General features: G+C 36.3%; 2 protein-coding genes across 5 annotated transcripts; one reads left to right on the forward strand and one right to left on the reverse strand.

Moving 5' to 3' along the window:
- Positions 1 to 465: 465 nt before the first annotated feature.
- On the reverse strand, positions 466 to 23,916 carry LOC141905109 (vascular endothelial growth factor receptor 1-like). Of its 4 annotated transcripts, none has more exons than XM_074793873.1 (25): positions 23,810 to 23,916; positions 22,902 to 23,107; positions 13,547 to 13,722; positions 13,196 to 13,370; positions 12,975 to 13,087; positions 12,293 to 12,476; positions 12,033 to 12,175; positions 10,407 to 10,602; positions 9,983 to 10,154; positions 9,767 to 9,897; positions 8,651 to 9,016; positions 8,140 to 8,341; positions 7,905 to 7,928; positions 7,227 to 7,357; positions 6,910 to 7,102; positions 6,719 to 6,822; positions 4,859 to 4,992; positions 4,642 to 4,771; positions 4,211 to 4,435; positions 3,844 to 4,130; positions 3,622 to 3,750; positions 3,429 to 3,499; positions 3,172 to 3,312; positions 2,988 to 3,093; positions 466 to 2,807 (listed from the first exon to the last, which is right to left on the reverse strand). In XM_074793873.1, the coding sequence occupies exons 2-25, from the start codon at positions 22,993 to 22,995 to the stop codon at positions 2,277 to 2,279; spliced, it is 4,158 nt and encodes a 1,385-aa protein (XP_074649974.1). In that variant the 5' UTR covers positions 22,996 to 23,107; positions 23,810 to 23,916; the 3' UTR covers positions 466 to 2,276. The 4 variants fall into 4 exon arrangements, with proteins under 4 accessions (XP_074649974.1, XP_074649973.1, XP_074649975.1 ...); XM_074793872.1 differs by having other exon boundaries at positions 4,859 to 5,007; XM_074793874.1 differs by lacking the exon at positions 7,905 to 7,928 and having other exon boundaries at positions 4,859 to 5,007.
- LOC141905111 (proteasome maturation protein-like) lies at positions 19,795 to 25,917 on the forward strand. The gene is made up of 6 exons (XM_074793876.1): positions 19,795 to 19,801; positions 24,705 to 24,787; positions 24,897 to 24,957; positions 25,050 to 25,151; positions 25,546 to 25,639; positions 25,744 to 25,917. The coding sequence occupies exons 2-6, from the start codon at positions 24,714 to 24,716 to the stop codon at positions 25,809 to 25,811; spliced, it is 399 nt and encodes a 132-aa protein (XP_074649977.1). The 5' UTR covers positions 19,795 to 19,801; positions 24,705 to 24,713; the 3' UTR covers positions 25,812 to 25,917.
- The last annotated feature ends 92 nt before the right edge of the window (positions 25,918 to 26,009 follow it).

Below are 26,009 nucleotides of genomic sequence, written 5' to 3' on the forward strand. Positions count from 1 at the left end.
GAGTAAGACAATGGAATTTAATTCGCATTATGCCACGATGGTTCCAAAAGATAAGTGATCGAGCAATTGAGTTAAGAGGAGTTTACTGCTGTATCAACCTAGCTAAGAGGAGTCTACTGCTGTAGAAATCGAGTTAAGAGGAGTTAACTGCTGTAACTATTGGCTGCGCTGTGCTGTGTGAATAGAACCAAGGTGTTAGTGCTCACTGCTGAGTAAAATTTTGAACGAACCCAATTATTTTCTGATTTAGTCCATTCCAGGATTTAGAACGGACTTACTTTGATTGGTTCTTTAGGCCGGTCAACTTACATCGGATGTTTAGCTTCTTTTCTGCTGCGTTCAACGGCTCCCATCATAGTCAAGACCTATCCATAACAATACACAAATGATCAACAGCAAGATGAAAATCGTCTTTGAGAGATTTTCAAAAAGATAACGCAAATGTAGTTTATCTTAATAGCACCATTGTTGGTTTATTTCATGTACAATACAATTGTAATAATATAATATATACTACAAATATGAACAAAATAATTGAAAGGAAAAAAATATTTATGCAAAATGAAAATAAATTCTACTTTGATGAGATTCGAGTGAGCTTTTTTCACTGTGTGTTGATCAATTTACGCAGTAGCTGAATACAGGCAGTTCATTATACTAAATAAATACATGTTTACATATAATTAACATTTTCAACTGTTTTTTGTCATTAACCTGCTTCCAGTTTCCAATAGATAATATTAGATTCTATTATTAGTGATAATATATTCTTCTTTTGTACAAGAGACATTCGCAGTCCTAAATGCACAAGATTGCTCCAGATAACGCTCACCTTTGCCAGCCAGTTCCCGGAAAAACTACTGTTTTACTCGTGATGGATTGGCTATTGAATTATTATTTGTTATCTTATATATAACTAAAAACATCACAAGGCAACTGCTGTCTATGTGTACAGAGTCCTTCAATTCTGTTAGTTGGCATCTAGTATAGTACAATATAATTGAAAAGTTTAAGTGTCAGGATAATTAGAACTGGCCTAAAAGAATTTCAAAAGAGATGAACATGATACCAATGAAATCTTAGATAGCCTACATACAAAGGTAAATGAACATTATATCTAGCTGAAAAATAACTTTTTGAGCAAAATACAAAAACTTAGACCTTGGACTGGAGAATACGCACGAATGTGTTAGCCCTGTCTCAATAAATAAATGTTATTTTTACTAAAATAAAGTGTATGCTTTTACATTCAAAAGGGCAGTTTACGTTTAAAAAAAAAAACTCATGTCATTTATATTTTCAAGGCCTGGTTTCACAAAAGACGTTTATTGTGAAATTTTAAGTGTCAAAAACAGGCCTAAAACAAGATAAAGCATTGTCCAACATTGAAAAACATGAGATTAATAAACTGATGTAATAAACATTTTAAGGAATAAATATATACATGGCCTTCATTTTGTTATGGAAATTATCTTCAATTTGAAGCACAACATCCAATGACAGCTATATCTCATGCATATAAATTAAGTACTAATTTCTAACAGACTCATGAAAACATGATTTTTTTTCTGTACTACTGGCCTGCATTTCAAAGCAGTTTGAAAATAATATTTGTTAGCCAAAATTGCCGAATATCAAAGTTCTTCTGAAGTAAAACTAAAAGGTGACAAAATACTGAACTGAAAAGGCCAATAATTCAGACATAACAGAAACAATACTTTCAAAACATGAAACAATGCCCCATCAGCAGAATATCTAATTCTCAAGTAGGAATCCAGCAGTCTTCAAGTAAAACAGTATAGATTTTTGATAGAATCTTCACAGGTAAGTTCAAACACTAACAACCTATTAATGACTGATGAAATAAATGAAATTTTTATGTTAACAAATATAAAATGTATACAAAATTATTGTCATCGCCTTTCCATATCACTGCTTCATGAAATACATTAAGGCATTATGATAGGGCTTAAGTGTCTTGATCTAGAGGGCAGTTTTCAGTACATGTACAATCTACATTTTAAACGAAGACAAACTGACTGAGTATCACCTTATAAGCCAAGCGGTTTACCATAGGCATTTGCAATACCTTGTTGTTTAAAAAACAGCAGTATCATTCAATCAGTTTTAATCTCTCATTGTTTCTAAAACCAGTATTCAACAAATAATTCATCATCAATGATTGTAAAACTTTTTCTTTCATAACATAAAATAAAACTATCAACAGTATTCATCGTCATTAAATGCATAAGTTGCACATGAAATTATAATAGTTTTCATACATTTTGATCGTCTTTCATCACCAGACTATAATCAGGCGGAGGGCAGTCGTCGTTGTAGTAAAAATCGGAATGGAATCCACTAGAAGTGTCCGACGCCGCAGATCCGTTACTTTTCAATCGTCCGCAGCGTCCGCCTGCCCTCCGCAGCGGCACGTTTTTTGAATTGCCGCCAAGATTATTTGGTACTAAATATCCGTCATTGTCTTGTTGCGAATTCGACGGTCCCGCCGTTTCGTTCAACATCGAATGAACTTGAGCACGCGTTTGAATACTTTGTCCGTTTTTATAATCCACACCGCCGACAGCGCCCAACTCCTCGTCGTCCGCCTGCAACATCGATTTCAGTTCGTAAGAATCTCCCTTTTCATCCGGCAGCGGTTTCTTTTTCGGAGTTTTGTCTGGATCCTCGGCGCTTTTACGTTTCATTGACATGTAACCGTTACTGTTCATTTGTAAGTATCCGCTGGCAGTACCAGCCTCTTCATCTTGCAGATGTAAATAGGGAGTGTTCAGATCGATATAAAGCTGTAAATACATGTTAACAATGAAATTGTGGATGAATTACTGGTACATTTCAATAACAGTCTATATTTAGGATGTTTCATATTTCAGTGTAGACTCTATACACACAATCTAAGATGTATCTTATTTCAGGCAAGTCTATATACACAATATAGGACATATCTAATTTCAGTCATCCTGTACCTGCTTGACATTCATCTCGAGTAGAGATCCAAGTTGTTCAGAGATGTTTGAAAAGTTCGGCCGATCATCAGGATTTTCCTGCCAACAGCTTCCCATCAGTTGATATCTATAAAATGAGAACAAACAATTCAACAACGGCTCTTTATCAACAGCATTATAGTAACGTCAAAAGACGCAAACTTACAATTCGGTTGTCGCGAACTGTGGAAGCGCCATTCTGTAGCCATCTTTAAGTTTTTCGATGAATGATTCATTCAGTTCTATACCAGGGTAGGGATTTCCTCCCAGTGAGAATATCTCCCACATACAAATGCCAAATGACCATCTGAAATGTCACAAATACATAACCATACAGACAAAATACAGCAGGTAGATTAATATACCGGCAGCAGGTACATTTTAAGAAGGTTTTTTATGCAGAGTAGTAATTCCAAAACTTACATGTCACTTTTACTAGTATAAATGCGATGAGTTAAAGACTCTATTGCCATCCATTTCACTGGCACTGGACCCTAAAAGAGTATGAAATTCACTGAGTACCGGTACACATCAGTAGGAATTCTGAGTTAATATGAATGTGGACTGATATTGACATGAAATCATTACTGTTCTTGCTTAGCTATATAAAACTTACATCACTTTTCTTCTTGTACTCTTGGTCGTCGTATTTATAGATATCCTTCGCTAAGCCGAAGTCACAAATCTTAACCACATTGTCGACGGCTATGAGGACATTTCTAGCCGCTAAATCTCGATGGATATACTGAAATATCACGTCAATAAAATCGATAAAACAAATATTCAATCACAAATAGAGTTAACAGTCTACTTCATTTAATGACAGTTAGTTTGTTACCTTTCTAGATGCTAAATACTCCATACCACGAGCGATTTGAAAACAGAAACATATTAAATCTTTAGATGTAAGAGGTGGATCTTCGTGAAACAGGTCAGCAGTAGTTGTACTATTAGCATTTCTATCATTCACATATATGTGACTATCATTTGGCAGACTGACACGCTTTTTAGCCAGTATCTTTTCCGTGTAATCGTCAATACTTTCGCGGAAATTCGCGCGGTTTTTGATGAGGTAATTTCGCAAGTTTCCGTGCAAGCAGAATTCGACGATCACCATCAATTCACCTAGAAATGAATACAAATATTTTCTCTAAAGTTTCATGAAGTAGTACGACTAGTTTTTGTAAACGGGCAATTTTTCTCACCTTTATTTATGTCCTTGGTACAAGCACCCAGTAAATTAACGATGTTCAAATGATGCCCGATGTGAGCGAGAATTTTCAGTTCAGATACAAGCGATTTCATTTGAGTTATATCTGAACAATCTTTGACCATTTTTACAGCAACAGTCGTGCTGATCACTCCCTCTTCTATTCCCAATGCTTCGGCCTTCAGTACTTTACCGAAAGCGCCCTGTCCTAAAACCATTCCTGTAATAATAAACAGTCAAATGAACATAACAATAACGGTTTATCACCAAAATAACTTATCATGAATATATTCAGTATAACATTCTTTCTGATTGATTATATCTGCTAAAACACCCTCACAAGACAAAATTTGTGAACCCAATTTGTCAAATTATCAGTTACAGAAATGATTTGCAAGGATTCATTTACGAGGACAAATTACTCACCCAATTTCATTTTATCTTTTGGGAATTCCCATTTGATGTCATAAGGCAAGCATTCGGTCTGTTCGTCAATGGGTAAATCTGGATTTATATCACCCTTCGGACTGAACAAATACTGATGCATCCTTCCTTTCTGAAATTACAACACCACAATCTTCTATATATACAAATTCAAGGATAATGCTGACCTATGTTATATTTCTATTTTTCAAAATTGTACCTTCGATTGTTTGATTTTATTGACGAGTATAATTATCAATATAATAAGAACAATCAGAGCCATGCTGATTCCGATGACGATTCCCAGTTGCGTTTTTGTCAGTTGACCGCCGGCTTGGATAATCGACTGCAGATCTGTAAGGGAGTGACCTAGACGTGGAATGCAAGGTGAGAAACCTCCGTCATCAGCATGCAAGACACAACGTCAGTCATAGCATACACGAAGTGGTTTAACACAGAGGTTCTCTTAATTGCAGGTTTGATTTTATTTTCCTATTACACATTTGATACGAAATACCAAAATTCACCATTTCATTCCATAAACTTGTAACTTGATTACTTTCTTCAAGCCGCATTCACACTACGCTATTCAGAACGGGCTTAATTAAGGTGGTTCCAATTTAGAACAGACTAAGCATTTACACTTGCAAAAGTTAGTTCTAAATTGTTCCATTCGATTTTAGTATTGACCAATTTACATCGACCAGAAAGACTGATCCAGGTCAGTTCTAAATCTTAGATCCCATCAATTCTTTGTGAATAAAAACTTAACTTAATTGCCTGTCAATCACATAGTCACATCTAGCTGGACCAGTGACGACAGCTGATTTAAAAATACATGTGCACGCACAGCATTGATTTGGTCCGTTCTAAATTGGTCGCGTCCAGGTACAGGCCAAATTAGAACATGATATCTAGCAAAAAGTGTGAATGCAGCTTTAGACTTCTCGAATTCAATTCTCATGGAACAAAAATATTCGATATTTTAAAGGTGATTCTCCTTTCATCAACATAATCATAATTGGGTAAATATCAATACTATTTCATACACCAAGTTTTCAGGCTTTTGTATCAAATGTTTTCATGCTGTTGAATATCTGAATATCTTTCATGCCCATTGACCCTTGATGAATAATTTCAAAGGAAATGGTTCCTTTTTCAATATAAGATCGGACAAAAACTAAAGATGGTAACACATATTTTTCGTTAGGATTCTGTTAATTTAGAATCTAATTTCTACGGGTCAGTCTTTTAAATTTGAGGTTCACGATAGTTATATATATTGACCAACATGCAAGTATGACACGATAAATAATTTCGATTTCATAGTTTTATAATGTTACGCACAAATTTACAATAAGTATAGATATGTTTTCATTAGTGGATAAAATACTTTGACGTTTTAACTTAAAATTTCAAAAACTGCAAAAAATGTAACTGAATATGAAATTAAGTCAGATATTGCATGCTTATAGGTGGTTACGAAAGGTGGAATTCATATGAGATTTATTATAAAGCTCAATAAAACAACTTCGAGAGTCAAGAAAGAATGCCAGGGTAAGTACTGATTGATTGGGTTGAAGTTAGGGGTTGATGCATTTGAAAACTTGAAATGCATAAACACCGACCAATTTTCTAGTAATGAATATCAATGGATACGTTGGATTTATTTTCTTAACTTGACCTCGCAAAGATGTTTTTGATTAAGCATAAGAAATCATATAAAATAGAATAAGAAAGCGATACCACATAGCCTGTAAGATCACCAGCTATAGTAAGACTCATTTCAAGTGAACAAAATAATTAAAGAGCATTTATTATTCTTATGCATGAGAACGTCTACCGATTTCACCGGGACCTATCATCAACACTATTCATCTATTCGAAAAATTTTAAAGGGGTCTAAATGTCTATTAAAACAAATGTATACTAATGTATGCTGAAATCATGTACATATTTGAAATACACAAGTATGTTTCACAAGTACATGTATATTCTTTCTTCGATTATCTATGTTTGTAAATGTAAATACAAATCAATGTTTTCGATATGGTTTGTGGTAGGTTTCAGTTTGCCTTACCTTCGACGTATAAAGTCATGTTACTATAAATAGAATTTACACGATTTTCAGCCAGGCACACGTACATGCCTTCATCTTCCTTCTGAATGCGACCAATTCTCAGACTGGAAAAAAAGTAAATTTTGCAAAAACTACTTTAGCATATAGAGCTCACATTATTGCCCTTCAAATGTTAAATTAATGTATTTTACCTTTGTTTTCCGACACCTAGATCAATCAATTCAAATTCCGGCATTTTCTCCACATCGATGTCTACGCCATCTTTTTGCCAACGAAATTTTGGAATCGGGTTTCCAGTGGCTTCGCATGTCATTTCGTAAACAACTAACTGTTTCACTTTGGTAAATCCATTTAACTTATGCATGAATACAGGCTGTTCCATTTCTGTAAATAGTAATATGTGTTTAGCTGCTTTTAGATCCACTGAATCCAGCCAAACTCATCATCAAAACAGACTCATGTTGCCGACTTTCAGAAAAAATGCGAATTCAAGCCAATTATGACTTACTGGTGGGAGTGATTGTTTTGTGTTTGGTCATTTTTGTCAGATTTAGTGTCGTGAACTCGCACAAATACAATCCCGAATCATTCATAGATATATACTCAATAACCATCGTGATATTGTGAGACAACTCCGTGCTGAAATAACATGAACGTATTGATTTTAGATAAGTGATTATGAAGTGAAGAAAGGCCTGAAACTTAAACGCGGAAGCAGGTCCTAAATCCTGAAAATAAGATATGGTCCTCTATTGGTTTATGATGTGAAAAGGAAAATACATTTTTCGTTTATTACAAAGGGTACGTGCGCCATGCTTGTACAGAATGATACAAGGACATATACACTATACATGAACATAGACACCATCTCGACAGTATCGAGACAATATATCCGGTACAAATTTCTCTATCCATAGAGATACAGGGTGCTGATATAGACAGGACGGATGATTTGTAACATACAGAAGACACACTTTGATTGTACGTGAACATAGTGGTGGAAAAGTCTTCCATGCTTACAAAATGTGAAAAAAACAATGAGACACAAGATATAGTACGGATAAAAAGTTAGAGAAGATTTTAGCTGAAATTATGATTTAAAGAAAAGTAATAATGATAATAGAATATTAAAACTATAAGTTAATGATGTTATGAGATTATTCGTTATTGATTATAATCAACAAACCTAATTATCTGATCTGTTTTCACTCTGCGAAGAGAATTTCAAACAAACAAACATGAGTAAGAAATTGAAACTGAGGAAAAACTGGTGAGAGATGATAGAAAAGAAACAAAAATAATCAGATTAAACAAGTAATTTCCATAATGATCTCCCCAACTAAAAATAAAATCCTAAATTTCGAATTTTGTCCTATTAAGTAAAGGCCTTAAGAGAGCAATCATTATGGATGAATACTCACTTAGTTTTTGTGATCGTCACTCCGTTCCTGGTTTCGACAACCTCTTGATGGTTGCTATGCAGTTTCTGGTGGTACATCTGCACATCCATGAAACTGAAAGCACTGGCTACACACGTCAACGTGTACCTATCGCCCTCTATTGGAGGATAATCCGTACCGGCCAATTCCGGAGGCTTCCAAAAACCATAACCATCACTTACATCTGTAAATGAAATGATTATTTCGCTGTATTTGGACGAGGTCCATTTTTATTAACGTGCTCCCAAAGGTTAAATTATCTTAAATTATCAACGTTGTTACACATTGCTAATGGAAAACCATGTAACTGACATATTTCAAAATCTCTCCCTGGTAGCATGAATTCTATTCTAATCTAATAACTGAGCCATTAATCGTGAGTGTTTTCAGCGATAAATCCTGGATTTTGTAATTTTGCAGATTTCGTACGTGATTTTCAATTAACCTCAGCAACTTTTTACCGAGATTCACTTCGAATCAGTAATATTTTTACCTGTAGCGACAGCTTTGACATGTTTCTCGGCAAATCCCACTTTATTACGCGCGCTGCATCGAAAGAATCCCGAGATATTCGAATTCGCCACTATTTCCAGGCTACTTTTGAATTTCTCGTCGATGATTCGCGTAAAGTCGTCGACGACCGATTGATTGAGCAGCTGCCAACTATCTTCGTGGAGGATGCAGCGTTGTTGAATGCACGGTTGCCAGTCCCAGGTGATTGACGGCATCGGATAACCAGTCACTTTACAGCTTATAATATGCTTTTTGTTTTCCACCAAATACGCGAATCCCATTTCATTAGTTTCAATTGGTCGTTTGGCCAGGTCAGAAATTATCAACGCCCGGATTGTTGGATGTACTACAAAAAAAGAAAATACATCAATCTATTAATTATTAACATTTAAAGCCATATTTTCTACCAGTCTAAGAAAGAAATGTACCGGTAACATTCACTTAATCCGGATCATCGATGAAATAGATAGTTTATGAGAAATATACATTAGCAATGTATTCTACATATTTTGGTTCAAAACTAAATAAATACTCATCAGCATAAAATCCGCATTTTGATTATGTGGGTGATTATATTGATGACAGATCAATAACCATTTCATTTTTCTAGCTAAGGCGATTTCTGGGAAGCAATGAGTCGTGGAAAAATTGAGGTTTTTCAAGTTGTCGAGAGAGATAGAGAAAAGCAGGTCATTAAACCACTATAAATACATGTATCATATATAAACACATCATCTATCCAGTAACAAGGAAAGCTATAGAAATGAAAACACTTATGTTTTAATAAGCTAATGTCGTACTCATTGTCAAGTGGCATATCCTTTAGGGCAATAAACAATGACCTCTTGACACGAATATGTGTCTTACTACACATACAAACAATGAGATACTATAACTATATATATGTAAAAAGATTGATTTGCATTTTCATCAGTGAAAAACTGCTGGCTTCTCACTCATTTTGAATAACATGACTATGATTGACTAGAATAAACTATTTTAATGCCCCAATACTGAGAAAGGGTGAAGGATCATTACAGAATCAGCAATACAGAGAACTAAGTGTATAATGAAGCTTGTAAAAACACCATCTTACCATTTACAACTAACTGAATAGCAGTTGAATTCTCAGCTTTATCGTCCGGTGTTTTGCCTTTAACCTGATAAATTCCTGAGTCTTCGTGACTCAATTCGCGGATGAAAAGTTTCGTTCGTTTAGCAAACTTCCTGTAAAAAGATAGTGTTTTGACCTTAGAATAGTAGACATAACACACACAAAGTTTACGAATCTAACTGAAATTTTAGAACTTACTTAATTGTGTATTTATCAGAATCCTGCAATTCGTGTCCATCTTTGTACCAAAAAACAGGTGTCGCTGGCTGAGATGGTAAAGCATGAATGTCCACGGACAAAAACACATCGTATCTATCAGAATCGATCTCGATGAATTTCCTCAACGGTTTCAGGTAAACGAACGAATTACCTGTAATCATCAGAAAAAAATGTTTACTTTCGTAAAAAAATTAGGCTACGAAGTATCTGTTTATAGCAACAAATGATACTAGACCCAGAACTGTGAGATATTTCAGGAAGTGGCAGATCCAGAAATACAAGATATTGCAGCAGACCCTTATCATTAGACGTTAGTTGAACCAGAAATACACAGTATCTCATTTGTGGCAATAGTGGCAAACCAAAAGTACTAGATATCTCCTAGCCTGCAGTGTATACTTACTGTGAACACGGATGGAAATTTCAGCTGATTTGACAGTGTTAACACCGGCCGAATTACACTTATAAACACCAGAATCTTTCACACGAGCCTTGCTCACTCGTAAACTAAACTGGTACATTTTCTTCGTACCCTTCACTGCCGACTCCTTGAAGTAGTGATGGTGTCCATTTTGCTGAACTATTCGGTCATCGACCACCTTTACAAAAATATAGAAAGGCATCTTTTTACGAGGTTAAAACAAGAGTAGAGGCAGCAAGAATCAATTAGAATGGTGAAGCGATCAGGGGAATGAAATTTTTCCAGTCAAAGATAGAAAAGTAGGTGGGCAAAATCCGGATTTAACAGGTTTGACTGTAATTCTACAGAACACAGGCAACAGAATGTTACAGAATCAACACCAAGATATACAGTTCAGATCTACAAAAGCTTTTTTTGTCTATACAATAAAAATTAGAAGCATACGGACTACATCAAGAGGAAAAAAATTAATTGAATAATTCTTGGATGACAAGCTGATTTATACAACTCTCTAAAAACAAATATTACTATGTAATCAAATGATATAGTTACATTAATCTCAGCGATTTTCTTCACTTATGTTGGGGTTACTATATACATCGAGTGTCGGGGTTTGCAGCCAACAGTAATTGCTTGTATATAAGCAAAGAATGGTAAACAAAGAAACGACTGCTTAGACAGTTCACTGATAGAACAGAATCTCATCTGTAACTGTGGAATTCACCTTCAAACATTTACCTACCTAACAACCCGTATTAAAAATACTCATTCACTCGAAGTTGAGCAAGCGCCGTTTTCAAATTCCTACTACTTTTTCGAACACTACATTCACGTGTTACAAGCAAATAGAAACCACAATAATAGTAAGCCACACTACGAGGGTTAGCCTTTCCATACTCTTTACATAATTAATAACGATTAATTTGCTCGGCATCAATTTATGAAAGATTCTAGTACAATGAACAAGAATATTTTCTGTGCGAGTTCGATAAGGTTACATATAGATATAACATCAAACAGTGAAAACAATTTTGAAAAACATGAAAATAGTTTTGCACCCTAAAAAATCATATCTAAACTCATAGGATGAGAAGAAGACAGATCATAGGAACCAAATACCTTAGAGTTTAGAAGATGAATGATGAGAAAACAGGTTTTTTAAGTCAGCGGTAAATTTTCAGTGGGAAATAATCAAACGCAGATTGAAGAACTTCGCTTAATCACTGCCAAACCCTCGCCTCCCCGAACCCCCACCCCCCACCCTGGTAGTCAGAATTAATTAACGAGTACACGGAATATAGACGTAGTCACACATGCCCAGAAATAAAATTCATACCAACAACTTTTACACGAAAACAAATGAAAAAAAAAATACATCGATCAGATATTGAATTACTTACTAAATACCTCCCAGGGTCCTTAGATGATGAATTTAACGAATATGGATTTTCAAAAAATCGGTCAGTATGATACTCAGATGAACGACAAATGACGAACGATGGGAGTAATTCACCATCAATTATTGAGATAAATTTTCGGTGCGATTGCAGTTATAGATATCAGCGAAGTTAATTATCCTTAGGCCAGAACGACAATGATTTTACATACCTGGCCTTCCATCGGGTAGTTCCATGACATGGTCGGCCTGATTTCTTGAGTTGCCGGTACCTCGCAAATCAATTGAAAGTATTGTCCGACTAACATATCAGTCGACGTCGGTCTAATACTCGGTACCGGTGGTTCACCTTTACCTGAAATATACATTGGTTTCATAAAATCTCCTAAAATTTCCTTCATTCGTAAAATGGAACTATTGAACTTAAGTAAAACTAAATGAACCGAAGTATAATTAGATTTTTCAAATTTACCCATATTCTGTAGAATGATGTTTAGCTTATCTTGTTTATCGTGGAATTTCGCCTTGCATACAAAGTTACCGGCGAACAATCGAATGTCTTTAACGTGCACCGTATAACCGACTTTGCTGGAGAAGAACACCGACTCGTCGTCAACTAAAATCGACATCATCGGAAAGGTTTTCTCCAGTTGAACCTGAAGGAAATAAGGAGAAACGTGAACAAGATTAAATATAGAAAAGGGACATGAAATAACAAAATAACATGATATCTATACAATCAATAGTTTCATTATGCGATAGAAAATAAATACTTGAAGTACTGAAAATAACTGAAGTATTCAAGTCCCAGATCTAAAAATGGACTTGAATCTTAGGAAAAAGTGTAAGCCAAGTAAGAGGCCTGTAGCGTGGCAGGGGGGGGGTTAAGACGAATTACCCTTTTGAAAAATGGATTTTTACAAATTGAATAAAATCCTAAGCTTAACCCAATGTATTCTCGGTCCTCTAGTCTGACAGGTATGTAGGACTGGTATTGAACTGCATAAAAAGCCTAGAATTCCGAGCGTATATGCCGTCACAATGCAACGTCTTTACCCCTGAGCACCAAGAATTTCTGCATTTTACTGAAAACAAACCACCCATCATATGAGCCATACTACAGGCCTAAGTAACTATTGTCTACCCGTACTTACAGTAACTCCTGGATGCGACGTTCTACATGGAATGATCTCATACTGGTATAAATGAACAGGTTTGAAAATCCACTTTCTCTTTTCTTGGATCGGGATGATTAGGTTCTCCGGATCTGTTCATAAAGAAATTGTTCATGATCAGGTGATTTTACAGATTCTCAATACGTAAATTACCTCAGCCAAAAATCATAAGAAACCCTTTTTCAATGGTGTCTACCTACCGTATGCGTAAACGTAGGTTTTCGGGAACATCAGATCTTGTCCCAAGTCTCCGTCCGTATCGACACTAGCTTGATATTTACACAGATAGAAACCGGTGTCGGTTACCTGTAGTGATTCAATACGTAACTCACTCCTATAGTGTCGCGACGTTCCATTGTGAATAGCCGTCGAATTCTGAAAAATGCGAAAAAAACAACTGAAAATGGTCATTCGGACATAAAGCATATTAGAAGATCTACGCCACAAAGATTATAGCTCTATACTCAGATCTGACTTAAGTTCTTAGTCTTGTTTTTATAGGGCGATTTAGCTTGTCTGGAGGGGCTCTTTAGTTGTCAACGTATACCTACCACTGAGATATTTGCCCTTTTCGAAGGCGTGATCCATTCTAATGGAAACTGTCCGGTACACGTTAAAATCAACTGTTTTTTCACATCGGTGATGATATCCTGAACAAAATTCTCTATTTCCGGAGGACGAATCTTGCTTATAGCTTGTAATGGCCTAGTAAAGGTCGTGGTCGAATCTGAAAGAAAAATGATGCGAAACAAACTGATGTCTTATTCGTTTATTAATAAGCATTTCACCTGATAAAAACACAGCGCCTATCAATGTCTATGCAAATAGTTACGTTAATTTCTCCTGTTTTTCAGTTAAACTATTTCTACAAGTATTTGTCTAAACATGCCATTTATGTTGCTTTAGCTTTCGCCCCAGGGGGTAAAAACATTACTGAAATTTTCGCCAGTGAGGTAGTTCCCACTAAACGGGTTGTTATCTCAGCTCCTGTGTGTGCTGTGTGTTGCAGCCCTGATAAGAATATACGTATGCTTTTTGTTTTTATTCTGATGTGTCAACTTTAAAAGCCTAGATTTGAGTATTCAGGTGCTAAGAAAGCGTGTAGTGTGTGAGAAAGAGAGGAAGAATAACACTTTATATGAGATGGATTTCAGCACTACACACACAACATCGTTCTCATAAGCCGCGTTCTAGTTAGTCTGTCCTTAGTACATTTTCATTAGACATGTGCCCGGAATGGACTAAATCAATGTTATATACATTCACATGCATCGCTGTTATGGGACAAATTTTCTATCCACACACTGTGGAAATAGTCCAATCTAAAATTCAAAACCGACCTGGATCGGTCATTTTGGGCAGTCTACGGCTCCATTCTAAAATGAAACGGAAGTACGAATGCTCTAATGTAGCCTAAATAGTGGCTGTGTAATTCAACAAGCATGAAATTCATGACTTACTCAAACAACACTGAATAGGGGAAAGGATGTGGCAGTTGCAAGTAGTCATCACTTGATAAACAGTGTTTGTTTGATGGTCACATCGGGGTAAAGAAATATTAATCCTTAACAGATCGATGATAAAAAACTCACTTGGCTCGATCTAAGATTTCAAAAACAAGTGATGTAGAAATTATACATTAGGCCTATAGTAAAAGTAAAGAAAAGAATCCTGCCCGACAATAATGGATTTAGCTGCAGTGGAAAAGGCCGGCTAATTTAAATACTATAAGAGGCCTACATTGGAGGCATGAACTTTAGAAAACAAACACAAAAAACACACAAGCCCCGAATTGCTGTTGATACAGTGGCAAATTATGATATTAATACTATGGAAATGAGGTCATATCTAATAACAAGGCTGCATATTAGGAACATATTAATTAAGACATGCATTTCACTATATAGAGCATATCTAGTCCGTAGTTTCCATACGCCGCTGTACTGTATTACAGATCTGATACAAACGAATATTCACTGATTGATAATGAGTTTAATTATTCGGCTTAGATTTTTGGACCCAGTTTTCACCGATGCTACAACTATTGTGGTGAATTACCTCCAAAACCTAGAACGGGGGAGGGTGCCGATCTAAAAGAAAACGTTGAACAACAGAAAAACCTGGTTCTATTTATTCTGATGTATATTCTTCATATTTCATCAGATGAATAAACAACGAGTTTGAAAATGTTTCAAACCTTAAGCAAATCTTCCATTTTTTCGAAGCAGGTTTTATTTATTCTACGACTAAAGTCAAGTGGACTCAGAAAGTTTCTGGCTCGATCTACACGGTGTATACACCTGCAATAAAGTTGAAATTCTCTCTCGTTCGAAACCGATCAGAAACCCAGATGTTTCTCTCTGCAACCTTCAGAGATTGGTACAACAAACTACATCAACTCATAACATACATCCCAACATTCCATCTGTTTACTCTTCGCTATAATTTTCAGCGCTCTCCAATCCACAATACCCTTAATCATTATTTTGTGCGGTTTACCAATATTTACGGGCAAATAAAAAACAAGTTGGGTCTCCCCCCATATCACATCATTTCAATGACCATATTTGATTCGTAACATGCAGAAATTTTCTTCTAAACCGAGCATAGAGGGGTCACCGGTTCAAATCTCGTAATGGTAAAAATATGCCGGATAGCATCGTGATGCAGATCACTGACGTAGGTCTAACCACTGATCTCACCAATGATTCAACTTAAAATCGACATCAAAATTTCGTTATTCATCTGCATGAAGATGATGATAATGAAGCACATTATAAGCAGATGGCATTCTCTTATAACGAAGCATTTCTTCTGAAAACTGAATACAATTTAAACGACTGCATTTCTTGGCAACTTACTGATCATTTCAAAGATAGCAAAAGATTTTGAAAGATAACGAGTTCAATGTAGAAAGATGATACTATAGTCTCTGAGAAATGATTGGCATATAAGAAATAAAGTGACCTACGAAATGAAAGAAAGGGCTTCACATTGAATACGGGCGTTGGCTAGTGTTCCGTGCACTGCCACAAAAATTCGCAAACGTAACGAAGCATGTATATCTAACTAGACCAGCTTCCTGGCTCTGCTACACACGCATGTACACCGCACTTACTGGCATTCTTTTTCTAATAAACAACTCTTTAAAAGGCCATCACGCAGCAATCAATCAGAATTGTAAGTCATCACTGCTATGAAAACACTTTATTACCATGTGTCAAGAGTTTAAGACATACAAATCCCAAAATCTTTCTTGAAAACTATAGAATCTTTAAAAGTCCATGTAATGCTTTTGTATTTTTTGAGCTTGTTTGTATGTTTTCAATGGAAACACTCATTGTCAGGTGCAGCAGATTCCAACTGCTATCGTTACTCCAAGGTTTGGGATGACTGGTCAATTTCTTGGTCAATGCAATCTTCAAAATACATTTTCTCGTCTTTAGTAGCTCTCTGGCTAGCAACAAAAAGGAATTTTTTTCATGAACTCGGCAACTGAATCTAGGTTTACGCTATATAGTATTAAAATATGACTTCAGGGCTGTTTTGGATTAAATATGAATGCCCTTATTTTGGAACGTGTATACGCAGACGCCATTCATGCTGAAAATTACGGTATTCTTTATGATTATTTGATATAAACGAAATACGGATTTTTATTTCCGTCAATGACGTTTAGTCACACCTATACGGCCATGAATATACACATAACTGCATTGAAATTAGACACTCTTGTACGATCTATTTATGTAAGAGTGTAGGCCTATGTTAGTTATATATTTCTTCTAAGTATTTCCTGCTAAAGAACTCAAAACTGTTCATCAGTAAGCTATATATTTCAAGTCCATCTTATATCTCACAATTCGGCAAAAAATTTGGTTTTTTGAACAAATTTCGGTATCTGGTCACACTTTAGATATACCGTTTCGTCACAGCTGAAATATTAACCTGACTTTAAAAAAAACAATTGGGCATTCAAGGAAAATGAAGCGAGATCTGAATTTTGAGATTGCGTCGGTGAGATAATAGGGTTTGATGGATAAGGTTTAATAGGGAAGACGCCTCTGCGATGACCTTTTCAACCACACCTTATATCAAACAGCTTTCTAGACTAAGGAGTGCATGCGAACACCTTTATAGGACTAGATTGTTAAAAACATGTCACCTCCCCTGACGCGTCTGACCAATGGAGTCGAAATATGACCCCGAGAATTTCCGAGTCCGACGAGAAGGCGCGTGGAGAGGACTATGAATATTCGCGGCAAAAACCTAGCTATACGAGATATTCTCAACATGAACGCCGCGATATTTGACTAATTCCAGTCGACGGTACTTGTAACCGGTGCAATATTGTTTGACTAGCGACGTTTATCGGCCACTTTCCGACGACGCATACAAGAGAGTAAACTGAACAATCCCTGTTGCCTCTTCAACAGTAATAGCACCAGCGAAAGCCGTTTTGTCACAGGAACCGCAACGACCAACTTACGATAAAACTCAACAAGTCATCGGTGGTTTTATGCCCTGTGTGAATAATCTAGGTCAGACGCATTCATACTCATTTTTTCCGCTATATTTCATTGAGTCATATGGATCTAGTAACTTTTCAATTTGGTCTGAACGTGTCTTGAGGTTCATAGAATACGAAAAAAATGCCATGTTGTTGAATAAAATATTTGGGTGAATAGGGACCAGCGAGTGGTACCAGCCAGGTCTTTCCATACACTGGTATCATCAATACAAGAGAGAGAGAGAGAGGTTTATAATGGCCTGAGTGGTACTCAAAGGGTGATGAGGGATAGAGAAATGAGGAAATAATAATCACATCTGATATACTTAGATTTTGTAATTGTTTAATAATTCAAGCGATTATACCAATAATAGCAGTAATCAGCATTCAGTCGTAACTGGTCAAGTGTTGACTCAATATCGGCTTGTATAGGGGCGAGTTTTAATAGCGTGACCATCGCGGTTCCGAGAATAAACATCAGATCGCTGTATGATATATTTAGTTAGGAGACAGTAATTGCTGGAATAATTTGATATTAATTTCATAATAAGCGGCAACGTAATGGAACGGTAGATGACGGAACGATCGAACGCAAACACACAACTCTACCATCAATACCAACACGAGCTTAAACTGCTTCTATATTTATACCCGCCTCAAATACGGTTTCAATTTAATCATTATTTACCTTTTTTTCGTTTACTTTGCCTTCGCAAATCGAATTAACTCATTGCTTTCCCCTGACAGCAGATAGTTAGACTAGCTGCAGTTCAGTCAGAAAGCATTCAACGGATATCAACCACTTTCATTTCACGAAGGTTTTGCACAACAGGGAATCTAAGCGAGGAATCAAACTGGGACCAATCCTTGTACAATTGGGAATTGTACAACTGGGACCAATCCTAGTAATATTGGGAGTTGTACAACTGGGACCAATCCTTGTAAAATTGGGAGTTTTACAACTGGGACCAATCCTAGTACAATTGGAAGTTGTACAACTGGGACCAATCCTTGTACAATTGGGAGCTGTACAACTAGGGTCAATCCCTGTACAATTGGGAGTAGTACAACTGGGACCAATCCTTGGATATGGGAATTTCACAACTGAGACAAATCATCGCAAAAATGGAAATGGGCCAACTGGGAAGCACTGAAGCAGAATTGTCTAAGAAGAAAAGGAGCTGTAGACAGAAATATTGCTCGTACTATTTTGGCCTATTTTTTCATTCGACGATTGAAAATTCGATTAGACTCCAGAAATGAAATTACACTCGAGAATCTTCGCATCGTTTGTTCAGTTCTATTTCTCACCACTGAACATATTTCACTCGCGGAAAAGATTTGTGGTAAATGGATGTTTGCAGAACACTTCGCCACCGAATTGAACGATATACATTCGCAAAGTCTGCAGTCGGAAGATAACTGGAGTGGCTGAACGCGTACACAAACAGTTGAAAATAGGAGGAACAAGCGGTCCAGGGGTGAAACACGCAATCAAACGTTTCGAAGCTGAAATAAATCCAGGAATCCGCAACAAATACGTAAACACGCTTTATTTCTAGAAATCCTATACTACGCTCATGCTAGCATTACCATCAGGATAAACCAAATCGTTGACCCCGCAAGAACCCTTCTATTAGGGGTCTGTAAATATCATCATTCCTGTCAAATAAGAAGTTGAACCAATGATATTCTACAGCTTTCATCGATTCCCTAAAAAAATGAATAATCATAAAATTTTTGACCCACTGTTTATGGCCCCCTACAGTCAAACTAGCAGGCTGCGTTCTGACAGAAATCCAGTTCCTTATTCTGCCCAGCCGAGTTACCATATAATCCATTCCTCTCTTCATATCGATAACTGAAGCTGGCTATGAGAACCAGTTTCCACATAAGATGAAGTGAAAATATTTTTCCATCAAGTTCACGGCAATGGCTCTACGTATGATAAGCGAAGGTAGAATAAAATATGAAATATGCTCGAGCGAGCGAATGGGGAGCCACAAATCACGAAGGCTTTCAAACGAAAGATGCCTAATGAGATTCTTAAATGTTCCGTTTTATCATGCGAGATGATTGATTAAAATACGGTACGTGAAAATTAATATGCGCGAAAAACCTATTAAACTATTTCATATCTGAATACGCCGATATCAGAGCTTTACAAGACACGCGGTTTAATTATCAAGATGATTACGGAAAAATTGCGTAGGTGTAGTTGAGCGTCGAAATGCCATGAAGCATATCAAAAACATGTCAAGAAGTCTGTCATGAAAGAACATCGACTGATTTCCGGGTAAGCGCACCAAGTGGATCCTCCATTGCCACAGCGGTATTTACAACAGATGTTTTGATTTAAGCAACACAATCAACACAGATCGAATCATAATGTTTTTTGTTATTCGGCAACAACTCGTATCAACACAGATCAAATCGTTCATTTAATCAAGTAATGCGATTTGCTAACAACATCCATTTATTGAATCAAAGCGTCAACGCGAGTACCCGCCGAGGTCAAATCTCCCCTCGCGGTGCTTAAATTCGATTTGCAAGATAGCGCCTGTGACAGTAGCGATTGTCGATAGTTCAAAAACAAAATGGCTGCTTTTTCAAACGCAGACAATTCAGGTTACACGGGTCTATAGAGGGTAGCGTCATTTATTTATAAGATGATTCAAATTTGTACCATGTGGTAGCAATCAATGGAGCGAAGTGATTTTATACGAGTTGTTTAAATAATAACACCTAACATATAAGCAGCAATCACCCAGAGTGAAACTGGCCCAGTCTACAGAATGGGTGCCTGATTGGAGAAGGCATTCACATGCAAAATCACTCGCGCAAATTACCCCGATGCTATCAAATAATGCTATTGCAAGTGAGGTGAGCCACTTCCAGTACATTTTGCATTCACGCAGAATAATTTGACCCATACAACAATTTAGCACCAGTCGGCACCAGATCAGCATCAATATCGTGGCAAGTTACTTTTTGGTAACGTCACTGAATTTCAGAATTTTCAGAATAGCTTATATACAGACGGGTCAGTGAGTCGGTATATGATTTTAAACCAACACAAAAATCTTGCTTTAAAGGTTCATATGACATCATAGCTTCTTGGCAATTGCCAAACATCCATTGTAGTGTCTTGGCAATTTCCGAACATCTATCGCTCCATCGGCGGATTTTCCACCATGATCTTATATAAATAGAATCGGTTTCCAACAAACAACATTAATTCACTGTCGGTTACTTTTCATATATTAGATTTATTTTGAAAACAACATGTAATTCGTTTTACGACGACGGCAACAACAAACTCGTTGCCGCGGAAACGAATTACGATCAATTGCGGGGAGCGCCGGCGTGGTCGTTATGATGAGGTGGCCACCGCCCAGACGGACGTAAATGAATCTCCATTCATGTTCATGCATATCCAGTAATGAGTTAACAGATATGTCTCGTGTATATTCATGTGGATTCGTGTTGTTATCTGCGTCCGAATCGGTAATTTCAGATCGCGCCGGTCCTTCGTTGTGAAGATGAAGCCGCTAATGAATGACCAGCACGATATCCGTGCTCGGTACATCTATTTCAATATAAATACGACATTCAAATGTCATCGGCGTATAAACCGGCTTGTAACGAGACGTTGATCTAACACAGATACCTACCGCAATCAATTCCACAAGATTCCGTTTATATAACAATCCATTGCATATGATTTATGTAAGCAATTTCGAAGGATAGCTCCCTCGATAAACGTATTGAGGCATGGATTTCCTCGATGCCAATGTCAAATCGAAGACCGGTATCGGGATGGAGAATGTGAAATACCGGGTGTATCAATTCGTGGTTGAATAGTAAGAAAAATGGTATGCAATAATTTCAATTTCATGAAGGGTTAAAATGACAACTTATAGGTCGATTACTAAAAAAAAAAATCTTGTCCATGAAATGAGTCTACAAGTCAAACAGATTTCTATGGACTGATTTTTACTAGGGCTACACTGCAGCTAATGTGAGATGATAGTAAATAGGGCATCAGGCTGCTTATTCAGAATCACACTATTGTGAATTGACAAATGTATAAAAAAAGCAGGAAAAGGAGGTCAAAGCCGGATAGTAATCAGAAAGTAAAACCATAGACCTATTTCACAACCCTTCAAACAGCAGAATAGGATTAGTTTTACTCATAAATGATGCACCGTAAAAAGTGTTGGATAATAAACATTGCTGTAAAAAAGTTCCTAACTATCAGGTTTTATGCGACAAAAAATTCTGCCAATACATATTCTGATATTCAGAGGCCTAACTCCAAAACTATGACATCGTCGAAGGAAGTTGAAATACAAAGTTGACAGTTTTATCTATAGATCAAGCAGCGTAGCATCGATTCACCACCCAGTATTTTTCAATGATCGATTAAATTCCAGAAATATCTGGTGAACAAATAGATTTGTTTTAATATCATCTGTAGCGCTGTTTTTGGAGAGCAGTGAATCAGTAAATAAAATCCCACACACCTTCACTACATGAAAACAGTTGGTATAAATACAACCAGCTGTAGATATAGCGTATAGACTTCTCAGCTTTCCAAACTTCATCTCTGCCTCTCTCTCTTTTTGCCGGTAGGCTTGAGTCTTTTGTTCTTCGAGAGGGGAGAGGTATTTCATGAGCATATAGCTGGACGAGATAATTTCTTTCAGAAGTCTCGTTCCAAAAGACTGCAGGGAATTTAAATGAATGTCAAATTTAAGAAGTACAATTCTCGCTGAGGTTTTACCTAACTAGCCTGCTAAACTAGTTATAGCAATAACCTTGCCAAGTTTTACCCAATTAACATTGTGAATACGATTTCATGATACTCAAAATTCCATTTTTTTGGACCATGAAGTTTACCAAAATTAAAGCATTTGGATGGGTGAAAGGAAGAGGCATCAAATTCAAATTGATTTGTCAAAATATCTCCAGAGATTATTTGATACAATTTGATGCGATTTAAAGATGGCGGACTCACAGTTTCTTTTTCACAAGAGTTTCTGCCATTCAATGAACATGGACAACTCCCACCAAATCCACGATAAGTGAACTATCAAATGGAAAACCCTTTAAAAGCTGCCCCTAGCTTTTGGAGAACTGATCAAAATGGTCATAAACTGAATAGAAAGTGGCCCTCATGTGTTGTTGAAAATAAAAGTCAATAACCAGGGGCAGTATTTTCTTGTCAGCGGTTTGACCAAATCGTCAAATTTATCCTGTTGTGCAAATCTGATATAATTAGAAGACATGTGCCTAGCAAATTATGATTAGAGAAATCAAATCTGATTTGACAGGATAAATTTGCCTAAGATTTTAACAAATGTTTTTTAGTCTACTGTGTGATTTATACTTACTTGTGCTTCTAATTGCTTGATGGGAATCAAAACAAGTAATTAAAATCACTAAAGCAATAATCCATCGACCCCCAGTTAATTCCAGTTCATTCATTATTGTTTTTAAATCCAGGGAAGGTCGGCCCTGTTAAATCCAAACACTCTTCGCCTGATGATAATCACTGCACACTAAGGCAAAAACTATAAATCCATTATCATTCGAGTTCCTACAATAAAATCAGTGATGAGTATTGGTCACTTGAGAACAGTTGAATCCAATTAGTTAAAATAATGCAAATTGATTTTCAATTATTTGGGACAAGACTCGAAATGACAGTTGCTCTAGTTGAAGTCGTGGTTGTACAAGAACACATTTTATGTGATGAAGGCTTCTCTAAAGTACAGACTGACCAGCAGTTGACACATGACAAATGATGAAATATGAAATTCTTTATTTAGCAACTTGCTTGATTTGCAAGATCAACAATGACATGACAATTGACATGACAATAAGGTGCTAATTTTAATTGCAGCCACCAAACAACGAATGAAGCCGAAACAAGTACGATGAAGTGACTTGTGATATTTCATTCATTCAATCAGGCGAAATGATGAGTCAAAAGCCACAATTACTCAAATAATCAGGGCTATTTCATAATCCTTGCATCAAGCAACTGAAATTCTTATCACAATCAACATCAAAGCAGGGCTACGATTTCCGAAAATTTCTAAAACAAAGGTCCGAATCACCTGAACACATTTTTATTAATTGAATTAATTAACTGGTCCTTTCAGTTTCAATTCTTTTCTTTTTTCGTTAATTTTTTGAGTGGCAAGGGCCATATTTCCACGTTGTGTCCTTGCGTTACACAACAACATTGATTCTATTCGATTTGAGGAATTCTGATCGTATTCTGAAAAGCACTCACCCATTTTCACGCACCAATGATAAACCAAAACTGTAAGTTCCACTACTATCAATCATCGATACATCGTTGGCCGTGGATCACTGATCACTGAATCGCGTCCTGAAAGTTGTAGACAGTTACAAACTGCGTCATCCTCCCGCTGTCAGTCTATTCTAACACCAAGATTTAGCGGGGAAGGAGTTCCATTATCAGAATGCTACTACAGTGACACCGCCTCTGGTAGGTGAATAAAAGTTACAGCCTCTGGCAATTGAGTGCAATTAAATCAATTTATTACATCGGAATAGTGCAATTTGTCGGAAAATATTAAATGGTGTGCGCCTAATAACAGTATGAACATTATCAAAATTTTCAACTCATTGAGAGGATACCCCAACTCTGTATTCTATTGACAACCATCTCAAGGCAAGCGAGGTAAGCTAATCCGATAGATGTCGCCAAAATCTTCAAAATGGTTGGTATTGCTATCATTAGTTTGCAATTTTTGTAAAAAATATTAACATTCGTAAGGCCCCTGGTGCATCAGCAGTAAATTAGTACTAGATAATGATTATTCTCGCTATTCCATACAATATGAGATATTTTCCATTGTCCTAAGAGAATAAAAAATGTAGAAAATTGCTCGAAAACGGTCATTCGGTGCCAATCTAACCAATGTCCAAGTCAAATTCAATTTTATTGCAATTATAGTTGCTGTGATATCTGGGTTTGGTTGGGTGAATATAGTATTTTTCCACAAAGTTTTAGACTTTTTAATCTCTTTCATAGATATGATTGGACAGATAATTGTCATTGACATGCTGCTGCCCGGAGCCGGATGGGGGATGCGATAGATCTAGAGAGGGCCATGGCGGCAGGGGTACTAAATAAGTCAAGAATTCTTGTTATTTTACAGGATCCAAGTATGACAGGAGATGTGTGCTCTACAGTACCAGCCAGACAAGGGCCATTCGGTATCAATGAAGCCATGTGGAATGGGTAAGTTAGATTTCTATTGAATTCTAGCTGCCGAAAATGCACTTATTACACTTATTACTTTCGTTCGTCTGTGATACCTGGTCAACAATTCTTTTTCACTATTTTCCAGTCCACACAATGTAGAATCAGATCTTACGTGTGTACATCCATTACAAGCATCCGAACAACAGGTCAGTTGGGATTATTCCATAAGTCTGTCTAGATTGTGGTTAGAATTTGAAATTAAGATTTCCAGTCTAACTGGGCTTTTCCAATCTTACAGTTTTATTCTAACGAAGAAAGACAAGATTTACTGATGTTGAGGAACACGCAAGGAATTCACGCTCCACTGAAACTGCAGATGGAAAGAAATGTAGCAAAACAGGTGAGTGTCTAGCACTACTAGATTTGTTCATAGGTTAGATTGATATTTAAGAAAAATTCTGAAAATTTTATTTTCAAAAATTGTGAAGAAATGTGAAAAATTCAAGCAAAGTATCTGTTTTCATATTTAGATTTCTGTGCTTTGTACAATTCCCAGAATTTATATACAAGCTGCGAGGGTTTTATTGTAATACGTCCAAATTGTTATCGGTAACCGCTTATCTTGCTGTACCTTGACATTGAAAATCTGGAAATAATATGTATAAAATCCTTAAATTATTTTGTGAAAGTTTTTTAAGGATATAAAAAGTGTGAAGTTCCTCAATCTAACCCTGTTATTGTAGCATTCACTACTCAGTGTTTTAAAGAAATATCATTTGTAATTTCGATTTTAGATTGGAAGACTGCCGTGTTTTAAAAGTTCTAATTTAATGAACGACATTCTGACCGGTAAAATCTACTCTATTGACTTTGATGACGTTCTCAATAGTAAGTTCAAACCAATTCCTAAATATTTCAATTTTTAATTCAAATTTTTCTATGAGGAGTAGTCTGATATAACGACCATTATATAACAAAAATTTTATTTTCAGCCGAGCCTGAGAGCGTTGGTAATCCTCATGTTTTGGTCGAAAAGAAATTCGGATTCTTCAGCAGTTGAATGAAATGTTTAAACTCTTGATGTGTGCGCAGTCACTTCAAATGATTTGTAAAATGTATTGTATCTCATTAAAATCACATTTATCGGTAATAATTGAAATCACAAGTTGCTTAATTGCTGTTTTTTTTGTGAAGATAAGAGAGAAGGCAAAAATACTGAGTTTTGATGAGATTATCAATGATTTTATTTTGTATCACT

Source organism: Tubulanus polymorphus, chromosome 5, assembly GCF_964204645.1.
Source record: "Tubulanus polymorphus chromosome 5, tnTubPoly1.2, whole genome shotgun sequence".
NCBI classification, from domain to species: Eukaryota; Metazoa; Nemertea; class Palaeonemertea; order Tubulaniformes; family Tubulanidae; genus Tubulanus; species Tubulanus polymorphus.

What these genes read in the sequence shown, in the direction of transcription:
- LOC141905109 (XM_074793872.1), bottom strand. Translation starts at nt 22,995, where the DNA reads ATGAATGAACTGGAATTAACTGGGGGTCGATGGATTATTGCTTTAGTG. An exon ending in ACTACCCGATGGAAGGCCAG is followed by an intron (nt 10,603 to 12,032) that starts GTATGTAAAATC and finishes ATTTTTGTAAAG; the next exon opens with GTGGTCGATGACCGAATAGT. An exon ending in TATTCAGTTAGTTGTAAATG is followed by an intron (nt 9,017 to 9,766) that starts GTAAGATGGTGT and finishes CTTTTTTTGTAG; the next exon opens with TACATCCAACAATCCGGGCG.
- LOC141905111 (XM_074793876.1), top strand. Translation starts at nt 24,714, where the DNA reads ATGACAGGAGATGTGTGCTCTACAGTACCAGCCAGACAAGGGCCATTC. An exon ending in AATGAAGCCATGTGGAATGG is followed by an intron (nt 24,788 to 24,896) that starts GTAAGTTAGATT and finishes ACTATTTTCCAG; the next exon opens with TCCACACAATGTAGAATCAG. An exon ending in TACAAGCATCCGAACAACAG is followed by an intron (nt 24,958 to 25,049) that starts GTCAGTTGGGAT and finishes CCAATCTTACAG; the next exon opens with TTTTATTCTAACGAAGAAAG.